General features: G+C 38.2%; 1 protein-coding gene across 2 annotated transcripts in view; it reads right to left on the bottom strand.

Annotated features, from left to right (window-relative positions):
* Positions 1-25,122, bottom strand: part of XIRP2 (xin actin binding repeat containing 2) — a 300,619-nt gene that overhangs the window by 26,104 nt on the left and 249,393 nt on the right. For both annotated transcript variants that reach the window (XM_060106699.1, XM_060106698.1), the window contains exon 4: positions 22,721-22,858. In XM_060106699.1, the coding sequence (XP_059962682.1) occupies positions 22,721-22,858 (138 nt within the window). The remainder of the gene's footprint in view (positions 1-22,720; positions 22,859-25,122) is intronic.

Raw genomic sequence — 25,122 nt, 5'->3', positions numbered from 1 at the left:
TTTGCTAGGCATTGTCAGTACTGTTTTAGTAAAAGTTTTACCTACCAACCTATCTACATATCAATCATCTGTCTATTCATCTATCTCTGTATCTGTGCAATATATAAAAATATGTACAGGATTTCCAGTGGTCCAGTGGTTAAGACTCTGCGCTCCCAATGCCTGGGTTAGATCCCTGGTCAGGGAACTAGATCCCGCATGCTGCAACTAAGAGCCTGCATTCCACAGCTAAAAAGATCCTACATGCTGCAACAAAGACCTGGTGCAGTCAAATAAATAAATTAATTAATTTTTTAAAATGTACATACATATCTAATGGAATAAAAATGGCTCACTTAGCTTGAAATTCTCTTGAGACAAGATTTGTAATATATACACATGCATGAATTATGCAGGTTTGTTGTATAAATCTCTGAGAGAAGCACTATCATTCAATTAATTTCAGCTCTTTCTGGGCTCAAAACAATTATGCTTTGGTCATATTTAGCTATAAAGAGCAAAACTTATAATTTTTTAATAAAAATACTTAATTTGAAAGTAGGAATATCAGACTTCAAAGAGGGAGGTTTATGAATAAGTAAAACCAGTTTTCACTACTAAAACTTTGTCCTCTACTTTCCCCAAAGTGTTATTTATAGAGCCATATCCCAGCATCCAAAAATGCTGAAGATTCATTAAAAGAACATGTAAAAGATGTACTCTCAACTGGGCCATCAAACATATTAGTAATATAAACAACAATACTTATTTGACAAACTAAAAAGAACAGGATACATAAAAACATTCAATTTTCAGTAAAGGAAACCTTCTAGAAGTTTTATGTAGATGTATGTTTTATATACACACACATACATGTATACAAGATTTCAATCTAACATAGACATAAGGCATCTTAAAACAAAAAAGGCACTTGGATATAAATAAACATAAAAGTACAATAAAAGAGGCTAAAACAGTCTCAAGGAGCAGTGAAATTACAAAAAAAAAGCTTGCAAAAAGAATGAAAAAATTTTAAAGAAAAAGAAAACCAAGGGTAACATATATCTTTCATTAATTAATGCAAACCAAAAGAGAGAATTCTACCTTTTTATTATTACCCCTCTTCACCAATATCCAATTGATTTATAAGCTCTTCCAGGGGTCCAGAGGAAGATGATGGAAGAGTAAGATGCGGAGATCACCTTCCTCCCCACAGATACATCAGAAATTCATCTACACGTGGAACAACTCCTACAGAACACCTACTGAACGCTGACAGAAGACCTCAGACCCCCAAAAGCCAAGAAACTCCCCACATACCTGGGTAGATGAAAAGCTCTTGGTGCTGCAGCCAGGAGTCAGTGCTGTGCCTCTGAAGTGGGAGAGCCAACTTCAGGACACGGGTCCACAGGAGACCTCCCAACTCCACATAATATCAAGTGGCGAAAAGCTCCCAGAGATCTCCATCTCAACACCAGCACCCAGCTTCAGTCAACGACCAGCAAGCTACAGTGCTGGTCACCCTATGCCAAGCAACTAGCAAGACAGGAACACAACCCCACCCATTAGCAGAGAGGCTGCCTAAAAACATAATAAGGCCACAGGCACCCCAAAACACACCACCAGACATGGACCTGTCCACCAGAAAGACAAGATCGAGCCTCAACCACCAGAACACAGGCACTAGTCCCCCCACCAGGAAGCCTACACAACCTACTGAAACAACCTTAGCCACTGGGGACAGACACCAGAAACAACGGGAACTACGAATCTGCAGCCTGCAAAAAGGAGACCCCAAACACAGTAAGATAAGCAAAATGAGAAGACAGAAAAACACACAGCAGGTGAAGGAGCAAGATAAAAACCCATCAGACCTAACAAATGAAGAGGTAATAGGCAGTCTACCTGAAAAAGAATTCAGAATAATGATAGTAAAGTTGATCCAAGATTCTATTTCCAAGATCCAAAATCTTGGAAATAGAATAGACAAAATGCAAGAAACAGTTAACAAGGACCTAGAAGAACTAAAGATGAATCAAGCATCGATTAAAAACACAATAAATGAAATGCAAAATACTCTAGATGGGATCAATAGCAGAATAACTGAGGCAGAAGAACGGATAAGTGACGTGGAAGATAAAATAGTGGAAATAACTGCTGCAGAGCAAAATAAAGAAAAAAGAATGAAAAGAACAGAGGAGAGTCTCAGAGACCTCTGAGACAACATTAAACGCACCAACATTCGAATTATAGGGGTTCCAGAAGAAGAAGAGAAAAAGAAAGGGACTGAGAAAATATTTGAAGAGATAGATTATAGTTGAAAACTTCCCTAATATGGGAAAGGAAATAGTTAATCAAGTCCAGGAGGCACAGAGAGTCCCATACAGAATAAATCCAAGGAGAAATACGCCAAGACACATATTAATCAAACTGTCAAAAATTAAACACAAAGAAATCATATTAAAAGCAGCAAGGGAGGGCTTCCCTGGTGGCGCAGTGGTTGAGAGTCTGCCTGCCGATGCAAGGGACACGGGTTCGTGCCCCAGTCCAGGAAGATCCCACATGCCGCAGAGTGGCTGGGCCCGTGAGCCATGGCCATTGAGCCTGCGCGTCCAGAGCCTGTGCACTGCAACGGGAGAGGCCACAACAGTGAGAGGCCCACATACCGCAAAAAAAAAAAAAAAAAAAAAAAAAAAAAAGCAGCAAGGGAAAAACAACAAATAACACACAAGGGAATCCCCATCAGGTTAACAGCTGATCTCTCAGCAGAAACTCTACAAGCCAGAAGGGAGTGGCAGGACATAATTAAAGTGATGAAGGAGAAAACCTGCAACCAAGATTACTCTACCCAGCAAGGATCTCATTCAGATTTGATGGAGAAATTAAAACCTTTACAGACAAGCAAAAGCTGAGAGAGTTCAGCACCACCAAAGCAGCTTTACAACAAATGCTAAAGGAACTTCTCTAGGCAAGAAACACAACAGAAGGAAAATACCTACAATAAAGAACCCAAAACAATTAAGGAAATGGGAATAGGAACATACATATCAATAATTACCTTAAATGTAAATGGACTAAATGCTCCCACCAAAAGACACAGATTGGCTGAATGGATACAAAAACAAGACCCATATATATGCTGTCTACAAGAGACCCACTTCAGACCTAGAGACACATACAGATTGAAAGTAAGGGGATGGAAAAAGATATTCCATGCAAATGGAAATCAAAAGAAAGCTGGAGTAGCAATTCTTATATCAGACAAAATAGACTTTAAAATAAAGACTATTAGAAGAGACAAAGAAGGACACTACATAACGATCAAGGGATCGATCCAAGAAGAAGATATAACAATTGTAAATATTTATGCACCCAACATAGGAGCACCTCAATACATAAGGCAAATACTAACAGCCATAAAAGGGGAAATCGACAGTAACACACTCATAGTAGGGGACTTTAACACCCCACTTTCACCAATGGACAGATCATCCAAAATGAAAATAAATAAGGAAACACAAGCTTTAAATGATACATTAAAAAAGATGGACTTAATTGATATTTATAGGACATTCCATAAACAACAGAATACACATTTTTCTCAAGTGCTCATGGAACATTCTCCAGGATAGATCATATCTTGGGTCACAAATCAAGCCTTGGTAAATTTAAGAAAATTGAAATTGTATCAAGTATCTTTTCCGACCACAACGCTATGAGACTACACATCAATTACAGGAAAAGATCTGTAAAAAATACAAACACATGGAGGCTAAACAATACACTACTCAATAACGAAGTGAGCACTGAAGAAATCAAAGAGGAAATTAAAAAATACCTAGAAACAAATGACAATGGAGACACGACGACCCAAATCCTATGGGACGCAGCAAAAGCAGTTCTAAGGGGGAAGTTTATAGCAATACAATCCCACCTTAAGAAACAGGAAACATCTCGAGTAAACAACCTGACCCTGCACCTAAAGCAATTAGAGAAAGAAGAACAAAAAAACCCCAAAGTTAGCAGAAGGAAAGAAATCATAAAGATCAGATCAGAAATAAATGAAAAAGAAATGAAGGAAACGATAGCAAAGATCAATAAAACTAAAAGCTGGTTCTTTGAGAAGATAAACAAAATTGATAAACCATTAGCCAGACTCATCAAGAAAAAAAGGGAGAAGACTCAAATCAATAGAATTAGAAATGAAAAAGGAGAAGTAACAACTGACATTGCAGAAATATAAAAGATCATGAGAGATTACTACAAGAAACTCTATGCCAATAAAATGGAAAACCTGGAAGAAATGGACAAATTCTTAGAAATGCACAACCTGCCAAGACTGAATCAGAAAGAAATAGAAAATATGAATAGATCAATCACAAGCACTGAAATTGAAACTGTGATTAAAAATCTTCCAACAAACAAAAGCCCAGGACCAGATGACTTCACAGGCAAATTCTGTCAAACATTTAGAGAAGAGCTAACACCTATTCTTCTCAAACTCTTCCAAAATATAGCAGAGGGAGGAACACTCCCAAACTCATTCTACGAGGCCACCATCACCTTGATACCAAAACCAGACAAGGATGTCACAAAGAAAGAAAACTACAGGCCAATATCACTGATGAACATAGATGCAAAAATCCTCAACAAAATACTAGCAAACAGAATCCAACAGCACATTAAGAGGATCATACACCATGATCAAGTGGGATTTATTCCAGGAATGCAAGGATTCTTCAATATATGCAAATCAATCAATGTGATACACCATATTAACAAATTGAAGGAGAAAAACCATATGATCATCTCAATAGATGCAGAGAAAGCTTTCGACAAAATTCAACACCCATTTATGATAAAAACCCTGCAGAAAGTAGGCATAGAGGGAACTTTCCTCAACATAATAAAGGCCATATACGACAAACCCACAGCCAACATCGTCCTCAATGGTGAAAAACTGAAACCATTTCCACTAAGATCAGGAACAAGACAAGGCTGCCCACTCTCACCACTCTTGTTCAACTTCGTTTTGGAAGTTTTAGCCACAGCAATCAGAGAAGAAAAGGAAATAAAAGGAATCCAAATTGGAACAGAAGAAGTAAAGCTGTCACTGTTTGCAGATGACATGATACTATACATAGAGAATCCTAAAGATGCTACCAGAAAATTACTAGAGCTAATCAATGAATTTGGTAAAGTAGCAGGATACAAAATTAATGCACAGAAATCTCTGGCATTCCTGTACACTAATGATGAAAAATCTGAAAGTGAAATCAAGAAAACACTCCCATTTACCATTGCAACAAAAAGAATAAAATATCTAGGAATAAACCTACCTAAGGAGACAAAAGACCTGTATGCAGAAAATTATAAGACACTGATGAAAGAAATTAAAGATGATACAAACAGATGGAGAGATATACCATGCTCCTGGATTGGAAGAATCAATATTGCGAAAATGACTCTACTACCCAAAGCAATCTACAGATTCAATGCAATCCCTATCAAACTACCACTGGCATTTTTCACAGAACTAGAACAAAAAATTTCAAAATTTGTTTGGAAAAACAAAAGACCCCGAATAGCCAAAGCAATCTTGAGAACGAAAAATGGAGCTGGAGGAATCAGGCTCCCTGACTTCAGACTATAGTACAAAGCTACAGTAATCAAGACAGTGTGGTACTGGCACAAAAACAGAAAGATAGATCAATGGAACAGGATAGAAAGCCCAGAGATAAACCCACGCACATATGGTCAACTTATCTTTGATAAAGGAGGCAGGAATGTACAGTGGAGAAAGGACAGCCTCTTCAATAAGTGGTGCTGGGAAAACTGGACAGGGACATGTAAAAGTATGAGATTAGATCATTCCCTAACACCATACACAAAAATAAGCTCAAAATGGATTAAAGACCTAAATGTAAGGCCAGAAACTATCAAACTCTTAGAGGAAAGCATAGGCAGAACACTCTATGACATAAATCACAGCAAGATCCTTTTGGACCCACCTCCTAGAGAAATGGAGATAAAAACAAAGATTAACAAATGGGACCTAATGAAACTTCAAAGCTTTTGCACAGCAAAGGAAACCATAAACAAGACCAAAAGACAACCCTCAGAATGGGAGAAAATATTTGCAAATGAAGCAACTGACAAAGGATTAATCTCCAAAATTTATAAGCAGCTCATGCAGCTCAATAGCAAAAAAACAAACAACCCAATCCAAAAATGGGCAGAAGACTTAAATAGGCATTTCTCCAAAGAAGATATACAGACTGCCAACAGACACATGAAAGAATGCTCAACATCATTAATCATTAGAGAAATGCAAATCAATGAGACATCATCTAACACCAGTCAGAATGGCCATCATCAAGAAATCTAGAAACAATAAATGCTGGAGAGGGTGTGGAGAAAAGGGAACACTCTTGCACTGCTGGTGGGAATGTGAATTGGTACAGCCGCTATGGAGAACAGTACGGAGGTTCCTTTAAATCTAAAAATAGAACTACCATATGACCCAGCAATCCCACTACTAGGCATATACCCTGAGAAAACCATAATTCAAAAAGAGACATGTTCCAAAATGTTCATTGCAGCTCTATTCACAATAGCCCAGAGATGGAAACAACCTAAGTGTCCATCATCGGATGAATGGATAAAGAAGATGTGGCACATATATACAATGGAATATTACTCAGCCATAAAAAGAAACGAAACTGAGCTATTTGTAATGAGGTGGATAGATCTAGAATCTGTCATACAGAGTGAAGTAAGTCAGAAAGAGAAAGACAAATACTGTAAGCTAACACATATATATGGAATTTGAGAAAAAAAAATGTCATGAAGAACCTAGGGGTAAAACAGGAATAAAGACAAAGACCTACTTGAGAATGGACTTGAGGATATGGGGAGGGGGAAGGGTAAGCTGTGACAAAGCGAGAGAGAGGCATGGACATATATACAGTACCAAATGTAAGTTAGATAGATAGTGGGAAGCAGCCGCATAGCATAGGGAGATCAGCTTGGTGCTTTGTGACCGCCTGGAGGGGTGGGATAGGGAGGGTGGGAGGGAGGGAGACGCAAGAGGGAAGGGATGTGGGAACAGATGTATATGTATGACTGATTCACTTTGTTATAAAGAAGAAACTAATAAATAAAAAATTAAAAAATCTCTTCCAATTCTATCTTTAATTATCTTTTGAGTCAATGCCCTCTTTACCCTAGAACTTCTGACCTATTTAAGTCCTCATGTATTTAATCTGCTATTTCAGTAGTCTCCTAACTTATCTTCTTCAGTCTAACCTCGACACCATTTATATCAATACTATACAGCTAGTAAAAATGTTTCTTAAATGCATATCTATTCATCTTACTCCCCTGTTTGTTTCTTCAATGGTTTTTGATTGCCTTAGAATAAAGTAAAAGTTCTTTATTACAGCATATACATTTTTATCTTATCCAGCCTTTGGCTACATCTCCAGGTTCATGACTCAATTGTGCCTTACTATATTCACAAATATACTATTTTACCTTTTGCATAAGTTGTTCCTTTCACCTAGAATGTAATTCTGTATTTATAAAAAATTATTTTAAGTCTCAGCTGAAGCATCCTCCACCCTCAGATTCCCCTCCTTGACCATCCTTCATCCAGAGTAAAGTTTATCACAACCTCCTTGTGTCCCAACAAACCTCATTTATATTTTCCATGATAGAATCTACCATACTGCACTTGTAATTATTTGTTATATGTGTTTCTCTCTGATAGAGTGAGCTTCTTGAGGGCAAAATAATATCATACTCATCATTGAATCTTTTGTGCTTGACATATGGTGAGTGCTTAATGACTATCAGCTGAATAAAAAAAAAATAAGGCACAGGCTCTGGAGTCAGCCTTCCTGAGTTAGGACCACATTTGCTCACTTTCTTGGGCAAGTTACTTAGATCTTCCATGAGTTCATATCTTGTCAAAAAAGAAGTAGGGGGTGGGTAGCTAAAAATAATGCCTATCTCAGAAGGTTATTGTGAGGAGAAAGTCAGTTAACACACGTGAAAACCTGGCTCCTAAGTGCTACATTAGTATTTGCTATCTTTGCTTAACATATTCATTGCACACTTACTCTGCATCAGCTATTTTCCCAGTAACTTGGGATACATAGTAAGCAAGGCAAAAAAAAAAAAAAAGACTGAAGGAAAGTAGATTGTCTGTGGTTATGTCAATAAATTTTGCCATGAATTTTTTCATTGTAGAATTAAGCCCAGAAACGAAAGAAAAAACAAATTTCAGTATGTACATTTTTTTCAACCAGAGAAGCAGTGGATTTGGGGGATTTTTCAAAGAGAAGCAAAAAGGTGCCTAGGCATATTATAACTCTTCTAAGTCATTCTGGCCCATAAGATATGGACATTTCTATAGAGGCATGGCCAGAGAGTGGCCTTCTGATCACCTATCCAGTTTTTCTCTGGTTCATTGTTCATGAACTGGTACCCAGTGGAGAGTCAGTTCACAGTGATTTAATCTACTATTATACAATTCTTCTCACACTTGACTCTTTCCTAAAAGGTCCTGTTGTGTGCCTCTCACCTAGACAATAAAATAAGAATGTTAAGATTTGTAATTTATATATTGTTTTATCAGTCACAGCTCCCAGTGTCAAGCATCAGAGTCTAACTGATTTAAAAAGGACAGGTACTTTGTTAAAGAGACATTTCATAGTAGAAGTGTATTTCACAGAATCTCCAGGAATAAGACTCCAGAAATATACTTATTCTCACAGAATAAGACTTGGAGGTTTTGTAGCCAGGAACAGTGCTGAAAAATGCTGCAGAACCTTCTGGAGAAGGCACCATTGCTGCTGACATTGGACACACTCATTGCCAAAGCCATCGATACCATATAACAGATATTGCTTCTAGAATGGCTCTTTCTTGAAAATTGATGTAGCTAATCTCCGCCACCAGCCATCACCAGAACTGATTCTGCATAGTCCCTGATTCTCATGCCATTTCATTACTTCTTTATGCAAAGACTGAGTTGGAGGTGTCTGATTGGTGCAGTCTAGTTCACAAGCTTGGGTCCTAGATACCAGGGAGGGCCAGGAGAGTGAGTGTATGGTATTTGCAGCTTCTTCTAGTGGAGGCTGGTTTTGCCTCATGGGGTGGTGGAGCCCCCAAGTACAGGAGGTTCAGATGTCCAAAAGAATGAAAAGTGCACATTACCTCTCCTAAGAAAGTATTATTTGCCAACACGGAGGTCTTATTAACCAAACAGAAACCAGTTAAAAACACAAGAAAAGGAATGCCACTCATTTTTTTTTTTTTTTTTTTTTTTTTGCGGTATGCGGGCCTCTCACTGTTGTGGCCTCCCCCGTTGCGGAGCACAGGCTCCGGACGCGCAGGCTCCGGACGCGCAGGCTCCGGACGCGCAGGCTCCGGACGCGCAGGCTCAGCGGCCATGGCTCACGGGCCCAGCCGCTCCGCGGCATATGGGATCCTCCCAGACCGGGGCACGAACCCGTATCCCCTGCATCGGCAGGCGGACTCTCAACCACTTGCGCCACCAGGGAGGCCCTGCCACTCATTTTTGACAACAGATAACATAGTAGAAAACGCTACTCATGTCCCATGATGAAATTGATTTGGGCTTATTTCTTGGCAATATATGTTCCATGTGACATTACAACTTCCTTTAGGAAGACTGAGACAGTACAATTTGCCTGCTAATAGGATCATGAAGAGTTCCTGTTATACAAACCTGCCTCCTTCTTTCACTGTCCCTCTGAGCCTTTATGGTCATCAGTCTTGCTCACTGGGAGGAATACATTTTAAATCCTTATATAAAATCCAAGAGGAAGGAAAAAGCACCATAAAACAGATTTGGCTCTGATGTAAGCATTCCGAGATAATCCATGCAAACAAAGCATTTCAGGATAATTATTAATTATGACTACAAATTAATTACTCTGATCATTTGGGTTTTCTTCATAATGAGGAAAAATCAGGAAAAATAAAAGGGTAATTAGTTGCAATTTCACTGGTGAATGTATCTACTAGTAAAATGGGGAATGGAAAGAGATTGAAGTAGAGACAGGAATGTTGGGTTATGGGCTGGAGTTAGTCATCAATTCAAGTGAGAAATCAGGTAAGTAAATCACAGCTAATTTCAGTCTCACTTAGAATTCTCATTTGTAATCTGCTGGGGTAGACAGTAGGGAAGCATTGAAGGAGATAGATAGAAGGAGCTACCACTGATTGAGTGCTGTTATCTATCAGGAAATATACAAGGCCCTTCACACTTTATAACATCTAATTTCTTTTTTTAAATCTTTTTTTTTGCGGTACGCGGGCCTCTCACTGTTGTGGCCTCTCCCGTTGTGGAGCACAGGCTCCTGACGCGCAGGCTCAGCAGCCATGGCTCACGGGCCCAGCCTCTCCACGGCACGTGGGATTCTCCCGGACCGGGGCATGAACCCATGTCCCCTGCATCGGCAGGCAGACTCTCAATCACTGTGCCACCAGGGAAGCCCCTAACATCTAATTTCTTAAGAATTTTCCCATTTTTAAATTCTACATGTTGATTACCCATGGACTTAACCAGTAAAAGGAGTTGAAGGGAAAATGCTGTGCAAGATTTGAAAATTCCAAACATACACCATGAATATAGAGATTAACAAGAATTCAGTCAACCAGTTGTTTTGAGTCAATGCTTTTTTTTTTTTTTTTTTTTTTTAATTTTATTTTTTTTGCGGTACGCGGGCCTCTCACTGTTGTGGCCTCTCCCATTGCGGAGCACAGGCTCTGGACACGCAGGCTCAGGGGCCATGGCCCACGGGCCCAGCCGCTCCGCGGCATGTGGGATCCTCCCGGGCCGGGGCACGAACCCGCGTCCCCTGCACCGGCAGGCGGACTCCCAACCACTGCGCCACCAGGGAAGCCCTGAGTCAATGCTTTTAACACCTTAAAGCAATACGTGATGTGCTCAACGTGCACTTGTGATGTACCTAAAGTGCATTTAAAGTAGGGACAAGAAAGGAGAGTTATTCTCAACTAGCTAAGTATGCTGAAGAACTGCACTGAAATGCCTTCAAAGAATCTAAAAATTAATAATCATGTGCTGTAATTTTTATTGTATATTAATTTTTTTGAAAAAAAATCACTGAGTCTTTTACCCTAATATGCTTTTCACCAGTATATCAGGTAACCACACAATTTTCTTTATTTCTTTTAGGGTTGTTGATTCAGTGAACCATCTTTTCTATCAGTATAATATTGGTCATCAAGTGCAAAGGTTTCAAGAAATATAAAAATCAATGTCAGAGGTTAGAAGGATCTCAGAATGGAAACCAGGTTCTTAGAAAAAAGGATAAAGAATGATTTGCTTTAAGTAGATGCTTAAATAGTTTCATTTTGCCTAAAAATATACATCTACAGCTTATAAAAATTGAGCCATTTAACTCCTATAGATTTATAGAAACAAATCAGATGAAATGAAATGTAAGGACATACCCTTTGATCTGTACTGGATTTTCTCCCAGTTACACTTATCAGTTCCAGGGTACTGTAAAGGATAGGGCACCCACCCACTTGCTGAAGACTCATGACTGAAGATCAAGTTCGTTCTATAAGGATGCATCAGAGTGGATGAGATTCAAACAGGCTTTGCTAAGGAGTGATAGTCTTTAAAACTTATTTCAAGTATAGTGGTCTATGAAACAGTAAAATATAAATACTTGATCATGTATCTCAAAATTATAAGAAGAGAAATAATACTGAGCATAGGTGCCAAACACAGAGCCTATGATTATTATATTTAAGTAATTTAACCTGTATTTTGTGTGACATGATATTGTCTGTCTCACCACTATTTTTACAGGAGGAAATCAACATATTTGCATCTGATTCTGATATAGAAAAAGTAGCTCTGTATGTAAGTATCTATAATTCTCTCATCAGTATTTTTTTTCACACTCCCTCCTCCCCACAAATGATTGCTTTTCTTTCTCTATTTTCTGTACCCAGACTTGATGGTACACTTTCTCATTATCATAATCCCCTCTCTACTAATGAAAGTCCTGGAAAAAATAAAGACAGGAAAGAAAAGGAACTGAGGAAAAAAAGGAAAACTTTTTCTGATCCTTTAAAAGAAAAACAAAACACAGAAAATATGATTGGGGAGAATTTGTTGATATTTTTAGAATAATGATACTAAATGCTTCTGATAAAAGGCTCACAAACTGAACCCTAGCCTAAAGTACTGACTTCATCGAAGCACCCTAAACCTCCCCAAACAGTTCTATACACTGTGCAGTATGATGAATTGCAGGATCCAAGGGAGGAATTTCAAATGCCATAGCAGGATGATGTCTCTAGAAGACCCTGGTATTTATCCAAGGATAAGGAAGATGAATTGAGCACTTGGCTCCCCCTATTGGTGTCCATCTAGTGGCTGGTATATGATGTGCCCTGTCCTCCTGATGGGGTTAGAAATGAAGTAGTCTCCTAAAAAGCTGTTTCTTGGACCATGCTGGGTAGATCACTCAGGATAGATAGGGATAAAGAACAAGGACAAGAAAAGGATGTTAGAAGGAGATGTAATCTTACTCTGGGTTCTGTGATGTTGAGATTTGCAAAGAAGCTGGAAAAAATGAAGAATTTCTTAAACATATCTCTGTAAGGGCATGGTGCTAAGGACAGGCCTTATGTTCTTCTTGTGTTTGCTCAGGCCTTGTGTTCTTCCAGTTTTTTTTAGCATGACAATTTTTTTAGCATGACAATTCATTTGTAATTATGCAAACTAATAAATATACGAACAACCAAAAGAATAGACAAGCTTGACTCAATCCAATCATTTTCAGAGATCCATGAAGACAGGTTTATTCTGAGAAATATGAGACCCAGAAGCAGCAGAAAGAGCTAATAATAACCTCTTATGTCAAGTGCTTACAGAAAACACCCGTTTTATGAAAGTAATCATGTGGAAAAAACATTTTGCAGATTTTACTAAGTTCTGCAAACAAAATGATTGTGTAATGTTAAGGGTTTCTTTTGTTGTTATAATTTTCCTTGCTCCTCACAAACTAGCAAAATCTCAGAACTTAAAATTCTATATCTTGCCATTCTATTATAAAATTTAAAAAGAAAGTAAATTTAATTAGTATATTATAAGTTATTGTCTATATACTTGAGAATTCTATTAAGCGTAATTATACAAAGAGCACAGTTATAATTCTAAACTAATAGGAGACCAGATTGAAGAAGGGGCTATACAAATGTATTTTTTTTTTCTATTCCAACTTTCCCTAAATATCCACTCCCTCCCATAAAAGAAGACATAAAATTTGATTATGTCAAAACATCTGTGTTTTACATCTTTATCAACATCAAAAACCTTTTCAGATCACCTGCTGAACCTCTAAGAACATGAAACTCTATGCTCTCACTTTGTGTCTTTGAGGAAAGGGTCTAGGTGACACTCTCAATAACCATAGGCCCTGTGATAAGAACAATACCACTCCTTTTCTCCTAAAGCAATCCCAATTCCTTTCACTTTAAAGGAATGAAGGGTATATCTGTATGTATACTTGTCTTCTGTAAATGAAACTGAAAATGGATTCTATAAGAACAAATAGGTTTCAGAAACAGAAAACTCACAGTACCATTAAGAGAAAGAGAAACTTTGATAGTAATACTCCAATAATTGGGATAAATGTTACTACTACAAATTTTATTTTGGAGAATAAGATGAATCATAGAAAAGCAACAAATTCAAGGTTTTTTGAAAGCATTGAATCTTACAACTCAGTTTTACTTATGAGTGTTTGTACCATTCACTGAGGCCCTGACTGTCTGAGAAACTGTGCTGGGGGCCCCCCTTCCTCTGGTAATGTTTCTAAACCCCTCCAAGCCACCAGGCAGACTCGTTTGTTTGCTCATTTTCAGCACAGTAAAGGAACCCAGGCAGAATGCACACATTGGATGGACTATACTTTTTCATCAAGAAGATAGAGTTTCCACACAAGACCCAGGCAAATGCTTTGCGGGTGTCTTCACAGTGTGGGGTTGGAATGTGTTTCCCTTTATAATGCTGCACTGGAATGGCCTGCAGTGCTGTCTCAGGGGAGGGAGGTGTGAATCCCTCTGTGCACTAGCATCTACCAACAGATTCTGCAATAGAAGCTGAAATTGGAAGTTGCAAAGGAACCATGACTGAGACTTTATGGTCACACCTCAGTAGACAGTTAGCAATTACCATCAACTTCATTTGGGGACAGCAGAAGTTGAGAGTTATATTGTGTGGCTCTAAAGTAATGTGATTAATGCCAGTAGATCACATAAGATAGTCTTATAGTGCTTTATGGGCACACCTTGTAACCCAGGGGGAGTCCACATATTAGTTTAGCTGTGTAAGGAACCAAATGTCTATGAGCATGTTACTATATGATTTAATAAGGTTTATCACTTTATAATCGTCTTATGTCTTTCAGAAATTAATATTATTTTTATAGAAATATCAAAGGGACAAACTCAAGAGACATTAGGTATCCAGATTGTATAATTCTATGAAATTAAAGTATTTAATGAAAGATGGCAATATTAATGAGTTAAATCTCAGTTTTTTTTTTTTGTTTTTGTTTTTTTCTTTTTTGCGGTATGTGGGCCTCTCACTGTTGTGGCCTCTCCCGTTGCGGAGCACAGGCTCCGGATGCGCAGGCCCAGCGGCCATGGCTCATGGGCCCAGCCGCTCCGCGGCATATGGGATCCTCCCAGACCGGGGCACGAACCCGTATCCCCTGCATCGGCAGGCGGACTCTTAACCACTGCGCCACCAGGGAGGCCCTAAATCTCAGTTTTAATTAATTATTGGCATATCAGTGTAGCTTAAGCTAATAAATTCATTATTTTTAGTTTATTTTTATTTTAATTGGTTTATTTAAAATGCTTTGATATGTATTTCTTTAGTTCACTTATATCACTCTATTATCTAGTTTTTAAAAAATATTTGAATATATCTTTGTATATATGCAAAAAAAATCCTCACTATTTTAATACAGTCTGCAATTAACACGGGAGTTAACTGGGCTTGGAGGTACCAATAAATTGGTCGTTTGGCTGATTGGCATTTATTATATTCACCATGATTTTTTTAAGCCCTTGATTTCTCTACTCTCAGCAGCCCCTGTTCTATTCTTTTTTTTTTTTTTTTTTTTTTTGTAGTACGCGGGCCTCTCACTGTTGTGGCCTCTCCCGTTGCAGAGCACAGGCTCCGGATGCGCAGGCTCAGCGGCCATGGCTCACGGGCCCAGCCGCTCCGCGCGGCATGTGGGATCCTCCCCAACTGAGGCACGAACCCGTGTCCCCTGCATCGGCAGGCGGACTCTCAACCACTGCGCCACCAGGGAAGCCCCCCTGTTCTATTCTTTGCAGTAGGCACCTCAAGAAAAATCTCAATAGAAATAGAAGGGCCTTGGTATCAGAGTGAAGAATGAGGTGGGCAGTGGAGAAGCCTCAGATGAGAAACTAAGAGGGGAGTGGTCATCTCTGGGATAACAAATCCTGGCTCAAGTTTGAACTGCCATGCTCATTGCTGCACATTAGAATCCTCTGGAGGACTATAAAATTCCCTGATCCCTGACCACATGCCAGGACAATTAAACCAGAATTACCTGAGCTGCCCGAGGAGTTCCAGTGCATGACCAGAGTTGAGGACCACCTTACTGAGAGCCTAGGAGAGTTAGATGACAAGAGCTCCCACTGAGATTTCATGTCATTTCTAAATCCTTATCCAGTCAGAGAAAAGGTAGGAGAAGACATGTCAGGAGCTCTGAAGAGGTCTTGCTTCAGGTCCAGAGTGATGTAGAAACCAGCAGACAGAGGACTTATTGAAACCCACTCCTACTACATTACTGTACCCCAACCCAGGGAGGCCTGGGGTAGAAGCACGTAATAGGTGCTCCATAAGTACTGGAAGCCCCATTTCTAGACAAACCAGGCACATATGGGCTTTATGGAAGCAGGAGAAGAATTAGTGGTTTGTTGGGGCTGGTAGAAAAAGGCCTTCATCCTGAGAAATACACATTTTCACAGAGTTTAGTTTGTGTTTTTGCTTTTGTTTTCCTCATAGTTGGGAAAAGCAGTACTAAAGGCAGTTAATTGGCTTCGCATCTTGAGCAAGGAAATTTTTTTACCAAATATAATTCTTTTCCATTCACCTTCTGTAGGAAAAAGTGTGGGATTCCACCAAGACCTACAGAGCTATAGGAAGGTGGACACGGGTAGGAAGAGAGGAGACAGATGGAGACTGGGTAGCAGGAGGTCGCCAGTTGCAAAGCATGTACAGGGATGTTAATTTTAAACTAATCTTGAATTACCTAATGAGCTTCTAGGAAATGATTCTGTCTCCCCAGGCTAAAAAACTGAAAAAACAGTTAAGGTGTGAGGCACAGAACAATGCCATCCTTCTTTGTCATCTTACCTATACATAAAATGTTTATGAATCGCATTCTACTTTGAGAATAATTACCACTGGATTATGCTTTAGTGGCAACACTACTAATGATTATAGCTGGTGTTTACTGAACATTTAATATCTGCTAGGCATTCTAGTAAGAATTTTACATGAACTGTCTCATTTTATTCTTAACACACCTGTTACTTCATCCTCATTTCACAGAATAGGTTATGTGGTTAAATCAGGGAATTCTAACCTGGGCTGTATGACTGTGGAGCCAATAAGCCTAACCATTAGTGTAAACTGCCTCATTTTGAGTGGGGTTACTTTAGTTATAATAGTCATTTTAAAACCGTGCACACAACTAAAAAACTTTTCAAGACACACTTTTGGTCACAACTTTGTGTGCTGATAGAGATCTAGGTTAGATTGGGGTTGTTAATAGCAATCTAGGCCCTTGAAAAATTGTGCATGTGGCAGAAAGCTAAAGGTAGGTTTAAAACATTTACGTGAGAAATGCTTTGCAATGTGGACATTTAGCTGATAAAAATATGTTTAGTTTGCTAGAAAATAATTATGGGTCACCTTTAAAGAGTCTAAAACACACAAATGTCAGATTATATCTGTCACAACCTGTCAAAAATATTTTCTATCAGCCTAAAATTGTCCAGAGGTTGTTCCAAATCCACATAATCCTACAGAGTGCTAATGTTTACATGAGGATTTTTGCAACAGCAGATGTATGCGGAAACATACATACTGTCTTGCAGCTCCCTACTGGTCCCCATCAGACTTGGCGGCAGGGAGTGAAGGTCAGGAATACTTTAGACTCTTGACATAGATTCAGTGCAGCCATTTTCACATGAAAGCAATTACGTAAGCGCTGTATCGCACTGATTACTTACCAGACTTTTCGAGCCCCATCTGCTCTTCCCTACTTAAGCGACTTAAAATGAAAAAACAAACAAACAAACAAAAAATCCAGAAAAGAAGAGGCTTCTAGGACTTCACAATTAATATGCAAGGAGCTACTCAGTACTGTGTAAATAAAAGAGAAAGAAAATGAAGAGGAAATAAGCATGAGAGAATGAAAATCAAACCCTGAATGTGAGACTATGGCACAAAGAAGGAACGTCTTAAGACTGCTAATGGGTCCAAGGTTTGTTTTTTGGAGGAATGGAAATATTCTAAAATTAGACTGTGGTGACACTGTACAACTTTGTGAATATATTAAACAGACATTGAATTGTACATTTAAAATGGGTGTGTTCTATGGTATGCAAATTATCTCAATAAAGCTGTTAAAAAAGAAGAGAGGAAGAAAATCTTTAAAAAAAACAACAACCCAGAAACCATGGAAAGGGTGAGTGAAAATCAACTCTGAAAAGAGACAATGGCCATTTCATACCAACAACATCTGCTCCAGCATACTTCAAGACACCCTTTTAAGGATGAGGGGATGGGTTTTTTTTTTTTTTTCCCCAAATTGAGCCTGCTGTACTGAGTGGATTAAAAATATCCCTCTTAAATGGTCCTTTCCATTCTAGCATTAAGAACCTACTGATTTTCACTGGCATAGAATTCTGAGAAATAAATCCTAAGACAAAGTCAGAAACAATGCTAATGTGATATTTCTAACCTAAATATCAACAGGACACATGCTGAATGGCTCATAAGCCCTTAAGGAGGGTTGGATTTCATTCATATCTACAGGAATCAGTAATGGCTGTTTTGAAAAACAGAATCTAAATGGGTGATATTAAAAATGGGTAGTACTGGGCTTCCCTGGTGGCGCAGTGGTTGGGAGTCTGCCTGCCGATGCAGGGGACACGGGTTCGTGCCCTGGTCCAGGAGGATCCCACATGCCGCAGAGCAGCTAGGCCCGTGAGCCATGGACGCTGAGCCTGTGCATCCAGAGCCTGTGCTCCGCAACAGGAGAGGCCGCGGCAGTGAGAGGCCCAAGTACCGCAAAAAAAAAAAAAAAAAAAAAAGGGGGGTAGTACTAACTACCAGAGCCACCTAATATAGTTTTCTCTAACACATTCTTCTAAGAAGCTGAACCCTCACCCCAAACATCCTTCACCCAGGGGCCCTGACTGTTGAGAGTAGCTCCTTTTTCTAATTTACATAAGGATACTCCACAGGCTAGCAGTGATGCTGGTAACTGTTAAACAGGCAGAACCATAAAGCATAAGTCTAGAACACATAAATAGGACATCATTCCAAGTTTAAAATGTCTGGCATAAATGAATGTTCCTATATCTTGTACCTCCTTTTTTCCCCCCTATTTCAGAACCTCTTTTTCAATAGGTATGAAATAATCAATCAAAAAAGAGGGACCTTTAACCTCAGAGATAGCTAAATTTTCAAAACTTGTTTAGTCCCATTGCTGATCTCCCAGACAAACTGTTTCCAAATAGCTAATTACCCTGAAATAGCTCACTTCAATACATTAGGAAGGAAAGAGGCAGATTGGACTGAATTATTACACCTTATGAAATATTACTAATTGTGATATTAAATATTGTCAGAATCCAAAACAAATGTTCTTTCTTTTAACTCTAATTAAACTTGATTTCCAAGCTAATATTAATTTTTATATGTCAGCAAAATAAATATTTTTCTGACCAGTGGCAGACTTAGCAGAGAGCTAAATCTCAAGTACTTTCAATAAAGAGACTGAAAACACCCTCAGAGCCGACAATAACTTGGGTAAGTCAGAATTAACTGTCTGTCTACCAGTAAATGTTTTGTTCCAATCCCTGCTGATAAAAGAAGTGATTTTTAGAATGCATTCAGATAGCTTTAAAAGTTTAAGTGAATATCTAAGACATGATTTTTCTATGTTTTCCTCTCTATAACCAAATCTGATATGTATCTCAAATTTCCATTAAGGATTATAAGTTAGTCATTTGATTTTCTAAGATACAGATGACTTTTTTCTTTCATTTTCCTACAGACTTTTGCATACAGTTCAATAAATGGTATTTACTAGTTTACCCTTCTATATATTCCCTTTATATTTTATTTACATTGCATTGCACTGTGACTTAGATTTAGTTATTCCTCATGGAATTATGGGGTATTATTAGTGTATCTAAACGTAGATAATGAAACTGAAGTTCAGAGAGGTCACTACAGGCCCAGAGTCATGCAGATATTCAGATTTTTTGCACATGTTTTTTTTTATTACTCTCACACACTTTAGTATGTCATGGTCACAGAGAAGGAACTACAGCTTATAATAATAAACTATATTTGCAAGGAGCTTATAGTGGCTATATATATATATATATATATATATTTGCTGGTTTGGTTGTTTTTGTTTTTACCCAGCATTCATTTATTCTTTGTTCATAAGGGTATGCTGAGATCTTCCACGTAGGTAAACAAGTACAGAGGTCTCAGCCAATCAGCATCTTCTAGCTACAGCAATCTAGTTCTAGGGGGAGCATGTGTATTCCACTTAGAGCCAATTAGATGCTGTTAGGTTTTTTTCCCTGGGGCTTCTGGGAAAAGGATTCTCACTCTTTCTCTGCATCATTTGTACTCCTTTGTGGGGAAAACCTGGGAGAGAATGGGGCAGCTCAGAGGAAGTGAGGCTGAGAGGTAAAAAAGAAGAAATATGATCAAGGGGATACTCAGTTTTTTAAACAAACACTTGTGAAGTGCTTATAAAGGGCCAGGCACAGTCTTAAGCACTTTACAAAAACAGCTTACTTAATCCTCTTAACAAACCTATAAGGTGGGTACTATTATAATCTTGATTTTATAATTGAGGAAATTGAGACACAGAGAAGTTAAGAAACTTGCCTAATGTCATTCAGCTAATAAATGAAGGAGGGCTTCCCTGGTGGCACAGTGGTTAAGAATCTGCCTGCCAATGCAGGGAACATGAGTTCGAGCCCTGGTCTGGGAAGATCCCACATGCTGGGGAGCAGCTAAGCCCATGTGCCACAACTGCTGAGCCTGCGCTCTAGAGCCTGTGAGCCACAACTACTGAGCCCACGTGCTACAACTACTGAAGCCCATGTGCCTAGAGCCCATGCTCCACAACAAGAGAATGAGAAGCCCTCACACTGCATCGAAGAGTAGCCCCTGCTCGCTGCAACTAGAGAAAGCCCACCCGCAGCAACGAAGACCCCATGCAACCAAAAATAAATACATAAAATAAATTTATAAAATAAATAAATAAATATATGAAAGAGCAGGGATTTGGACCCAGGTGATCATGCTCCATCCCAGTGCTCTTAGCTACTATGCTAGAGACATACTGTGAGTGCTTAATTATATCAGTGGTAAGGTAATATATGTTTCACAATGGGTTCTCAAAGAAAAGAAGGAAAGAGGGAAGGAAGGAAGAAGGGAAGGGACATCCCTGATTTTTTGCATTTGCCAATTCCCTTGGTATAAATATTCTCAACATGGCTGATTTCAAGCTATTAACACGATATTATCTGGTTTGCAAAATTCCTGAAAAGTTAATAATCAAAGAGTTGGTATAAGCCAGTTGCTCTAGTACACCCCTGGAACTTACATCAAACCTCCCTTCCACAAGACTGCATTTTTATGAATCTGTAATGTTCCTTTTGGTTTAAGACTCTTGTGGTTGAGTTTTTGGTCTTTTGCAATATAAAGCATCCTAATTGACACCAAGTTCCACAGATGATGAAATGCTTTCATGGAAACTGCTCTTTGTCATCTTTGACTACCACAATCACCTCATGAGATAGACAAAACACTCATCAGTTTCTCCATCATAACTCAACAGAAACTGAGACTTTGAGGGGCTTATGAATTTGGACTATGTAGCACTGGCTACATAATTTGCCACACACAGTGCAAAATGAAAATGTAGGGTCCATTATTCAAAAATCATTAAGAATTTCAAGATGACAGCAGAGCATGAAACTAAGTGCAGGGCCCCTCTAAGTATGGAGCCCTGTTTAACTGCCCACAATGAAGATGGCCCTGGGTCTTATGGCACTCCACTGATAAATGTCAAAGGTGGTGTGTGAACTCAGATCTACAAGTCCCATAGCTCTTACACTCTATCACACTGCTTCCCTGCAAAATAAAGGATATGGAAATACTTTACCTATCTTCTATGTAGGATTTATTTAAATTATTAATGATGACTATATAGTATGTGGTTGATCAGTTTCAAGTAAACACATATACTTGATTCACTTAGAATCCTATGTTTCAAGAGCTATACATTAGGTCACAAGTATATCCAATCTTAATTTATTTACATTACATTTCCTTTAGGCAAAATTAAAAGAAATCTTACTGTAAATTTATTGTGAGCAACTTACATTGCACATTTTTTCTTGTTTACTTTTCAAACAAAGCCAGAAAAAGAAAACAAATACTATTCCACATACCAGACTTTTAATCAATCTATCTGGTATACTGCCCCTGATGCCACCTTACAAACCCAACTGCCTTAATAGTCACAACTTAGACAACTCTAAATACCCTAGGGAGTTTTCTGAAAAAACAAGCAAACAAACAAACAAACAAAACCAAAAACAAACCCCACGTTTATCTCTGACTACAACATTTCAGAAATACCCCAGTTACTTTCTTCCTCCTGGAAAACCTGGGCCTAAGCCCAGCTGTTTACAATGCAATTACTATTTTCCAGAGTGCCAGGCTCACTCTAATGAGTTTTATTACTTAGATTTTCACATTCAAAAATCATAACCCATGACAATATTCGGTAATATATGACAAGGGAGTAATGAAATGGGAAAGAATCTTTTATATAAGATAGCATTTAGAAGTTGTATTATGCAGTTTTATATAACATCTGGTTTCCACTACTCAATTTTTGGTGATTTTTTAAAGAAAGCAGAAAAGTCATCACAATAAGCAGCTGAATAATGCTTCAGATTTAATCTATGCAAACAAATAACAGATAGTTTACCATGAATTATAACCTAAAGGCAGAGGCTCAATGTAAATTTTGTTCTCAACATTTCTATTTACCTGTTGACTAATCTAGGCTATTTAATTTTCATTTTTGCTTGAGACATTAGAAGCCAAGAGAAAAAATATTCCAGTATGATTCCCTAGAAACATGGCAAAATGCTCCAAGTAAATAAATCAATACATTGATATGCTTTAAAAGTGATTTTCTAAAACATTTTAAAATTATAATTCTTGTTAACGAGTAATGAAAATAAATATACCATCAAAGAGGGCAGGGATGTGTGTTTTATATTAGCACTGAAATGAAAGCATTTCAACCAGACATGATTTATCCTTTACCAACAGTAGTCCTACCTGCTCAGATCTGTCCTGGTGCTGGTATTGGTGCTGAGTAAAAGTATTACGGGAAGAAGCAATTTTGTCCTTCTCAAATTGTTTCTTCACTCTGGCCAAACCACCAGGCACTGTGCACATTTCTGATTCTTCCAGCATCTAAGACAAGAAAAAGGAAAGAAAAAGGAAATTTCAGCTTGACATCTTCTCAGGATGGGATTCTCAAGCTATTTTTTAAAAAATGGTTGATAATTATTGAGTGGTATATTAAAAAGATATTAACATACACAATTATTTCAGGAGGATCTTATTACAGAAAACCTTAATAAAAATAATTTCTCTATGTTGTTTTTTCCTGTATTAGTCTTTTGATATAAAGTCAGAAGGCTCTTTAAAATATTGAGTTAATTTTCCTTATCTCAGATAGATTTTGATGTCTAGAGATTAGATCTGTTAGAATGGATTTCTCTCATAATACACAGACTAGCAGAAATTAGAATAATGGATTCAATTTTAATCAACAATGAAGTTGTCATTAAAATTCCAAATGTCTATATAGTTAACACATTATTAAGAATATTAAAAAACATTTGACTAATTCCAAAATGTATTTAAATCATTAAGGATGAACAAAATAGCTTTCAAGCTATTTTGGGGAGCATATTTTTGTTAATATACAAAAATATTAATATTAGTAAAAATAACAACTACTTAATACATAGTGCTAAGTGATTTTCTATGTATTTACATATATTTTGTCACTTGATGCTTCTCCATGTTCTGTGAGATATGGTCATTTATGGTGGGGATGTCTAAGTTCAGAAGGATTCAGGTCTATCATTGGCATTTTACTAATGAGAAAGCCTATTCCAGTAGGTGTCATTTAGAACAACCTGAATAACTTTGAGGAGTCTTGTCAGATATTATGCCCCTGTGGGAAGTGCAGTAATTCGAAGGCTTTGGTTTTGATGATTCAGCACATTCCCCAGCCTAGTGGGCACTCAAGCCCAGATGGGATGACAACTGTCAAGCAAACAGGCCCCAGGCCAGCCCACTTTCCTCTAAGATACATCCAGGTCCACCTGAAACTGGGAGGAGACTCAGTGACACTTCATGCACAGGAGGTCTCCTGAGGTCTGGCCTAGTCCTGACATAATTCTGGAAGCCTTGAGACCTGAGAGTAACTGAATGCCTGTGAGCTGAGGTTCCCATACCTTGGACTGTGGACTCTTGAGATCCTGAAATCTTTACCCAAATATGTAGTTCCTCAAACAAATACTAAAAATACAGCTACTAAATTGGGGTTTTCCAAACTCATAAATACTGGAGGTGAAATTAATATTCAGGATTATCTGAATTACTAGCAAATACTCAAGTGGTTGCTTTATCAAGTTCAACCTTTCCCTAGTTACAGGGACTGCCAAATATTTAAGAATATGCACATTGACTCTATGGAAAGAAAGGATACATTCTATCAAATTCTGCAACAAACTTCACATGTAAATCCTGGTCAATTATTGTCACTTGATACATGTTAAAGTCATTAGAAATTATGGCATCTCTTTTGAAATTTAAGATAAAGAAAGGGAAGGGTGAATTAAGGCTACAATATTTCTTTTACCCCCTCTGCCATTTAATTTACATAAATGGCCTTCTTCAATTGATCATATGCAGATAATACATAAATATTAAATTACAGAAATTAAGGCAAATTTTGTTAAGAAGAAACTTACTTTTTCCAACAACTATAAACAGTGTCCAAATGATGTGCAAATTAATCTGGTAAGCCTCATTAATTATGCTAACGAGTGGCTACTTTACTAGTGTGTGCGTTTACACAAAAATATCAGTTCCTATACTGAACAGGTTGCCTCTTATCTACTAAATGAATTAAAAAACAGATATATCCTTTCATTTTCTTTAGCACTGTGCTTTGGAATCAGATCATGTTACACAGGCAAAAATGCATACAGTTGATTATTTTTACTAGTAGTACAACCATGACTGCAACCCTCCTGATGCTGCTCTCCGGCCTAAGGGAGAAAGTCCTTTGAGCTATAGTTTAGTTAGTGGTGGTGATGAGGTCATCTTGTTCAGCTCAGCTTGGAAAGTTTACATATGTAAGATGGAAGTACTTACTCAAGGAGAATCCTATGGCCATGAGCTGGAGTGATGTTTCTTTGCTCAGACTGAGATCACTTTGCCTTGTTTACCACCATGGACTAACATCCCAACTAATCCATGTAATTGTAAATGACCAGATAACTTAGATTGCTTTGTGTTGAACCTTTTTAAAAATGTTTATCCTTATTCTATGTTTCTTATTCCTTTTTTTTTTTTTTTTCTTTTTGTGGTACGCGGGCCTCTCACTGTTGTGGCCTCTCCCGTTGCGGAGCACAGGCTCCGGACGCGCAGGCTTAGCA

The sequence above is a fragment of the Mesoplodon densirostris genome, chromosome 8, assembly GCF_025265405.1.
Source record: "Mesoplodon densirostris isolate mMesDen1 chromosome 8, mMesDen1 primary haplotype, whole genome shotgun sequence".
NCBI classification, from domain to species: Eukaryota; Metazoa; Chordata; class Mammalia; order Artiodactyla; family Ziphiidae; genus Mesoplodon; species Mesoplodon densirostris.
Note: the sequence above shows the minus strand (reverse complement) of the source record. Positions and strands in the feature narration are given on the sequence as shown.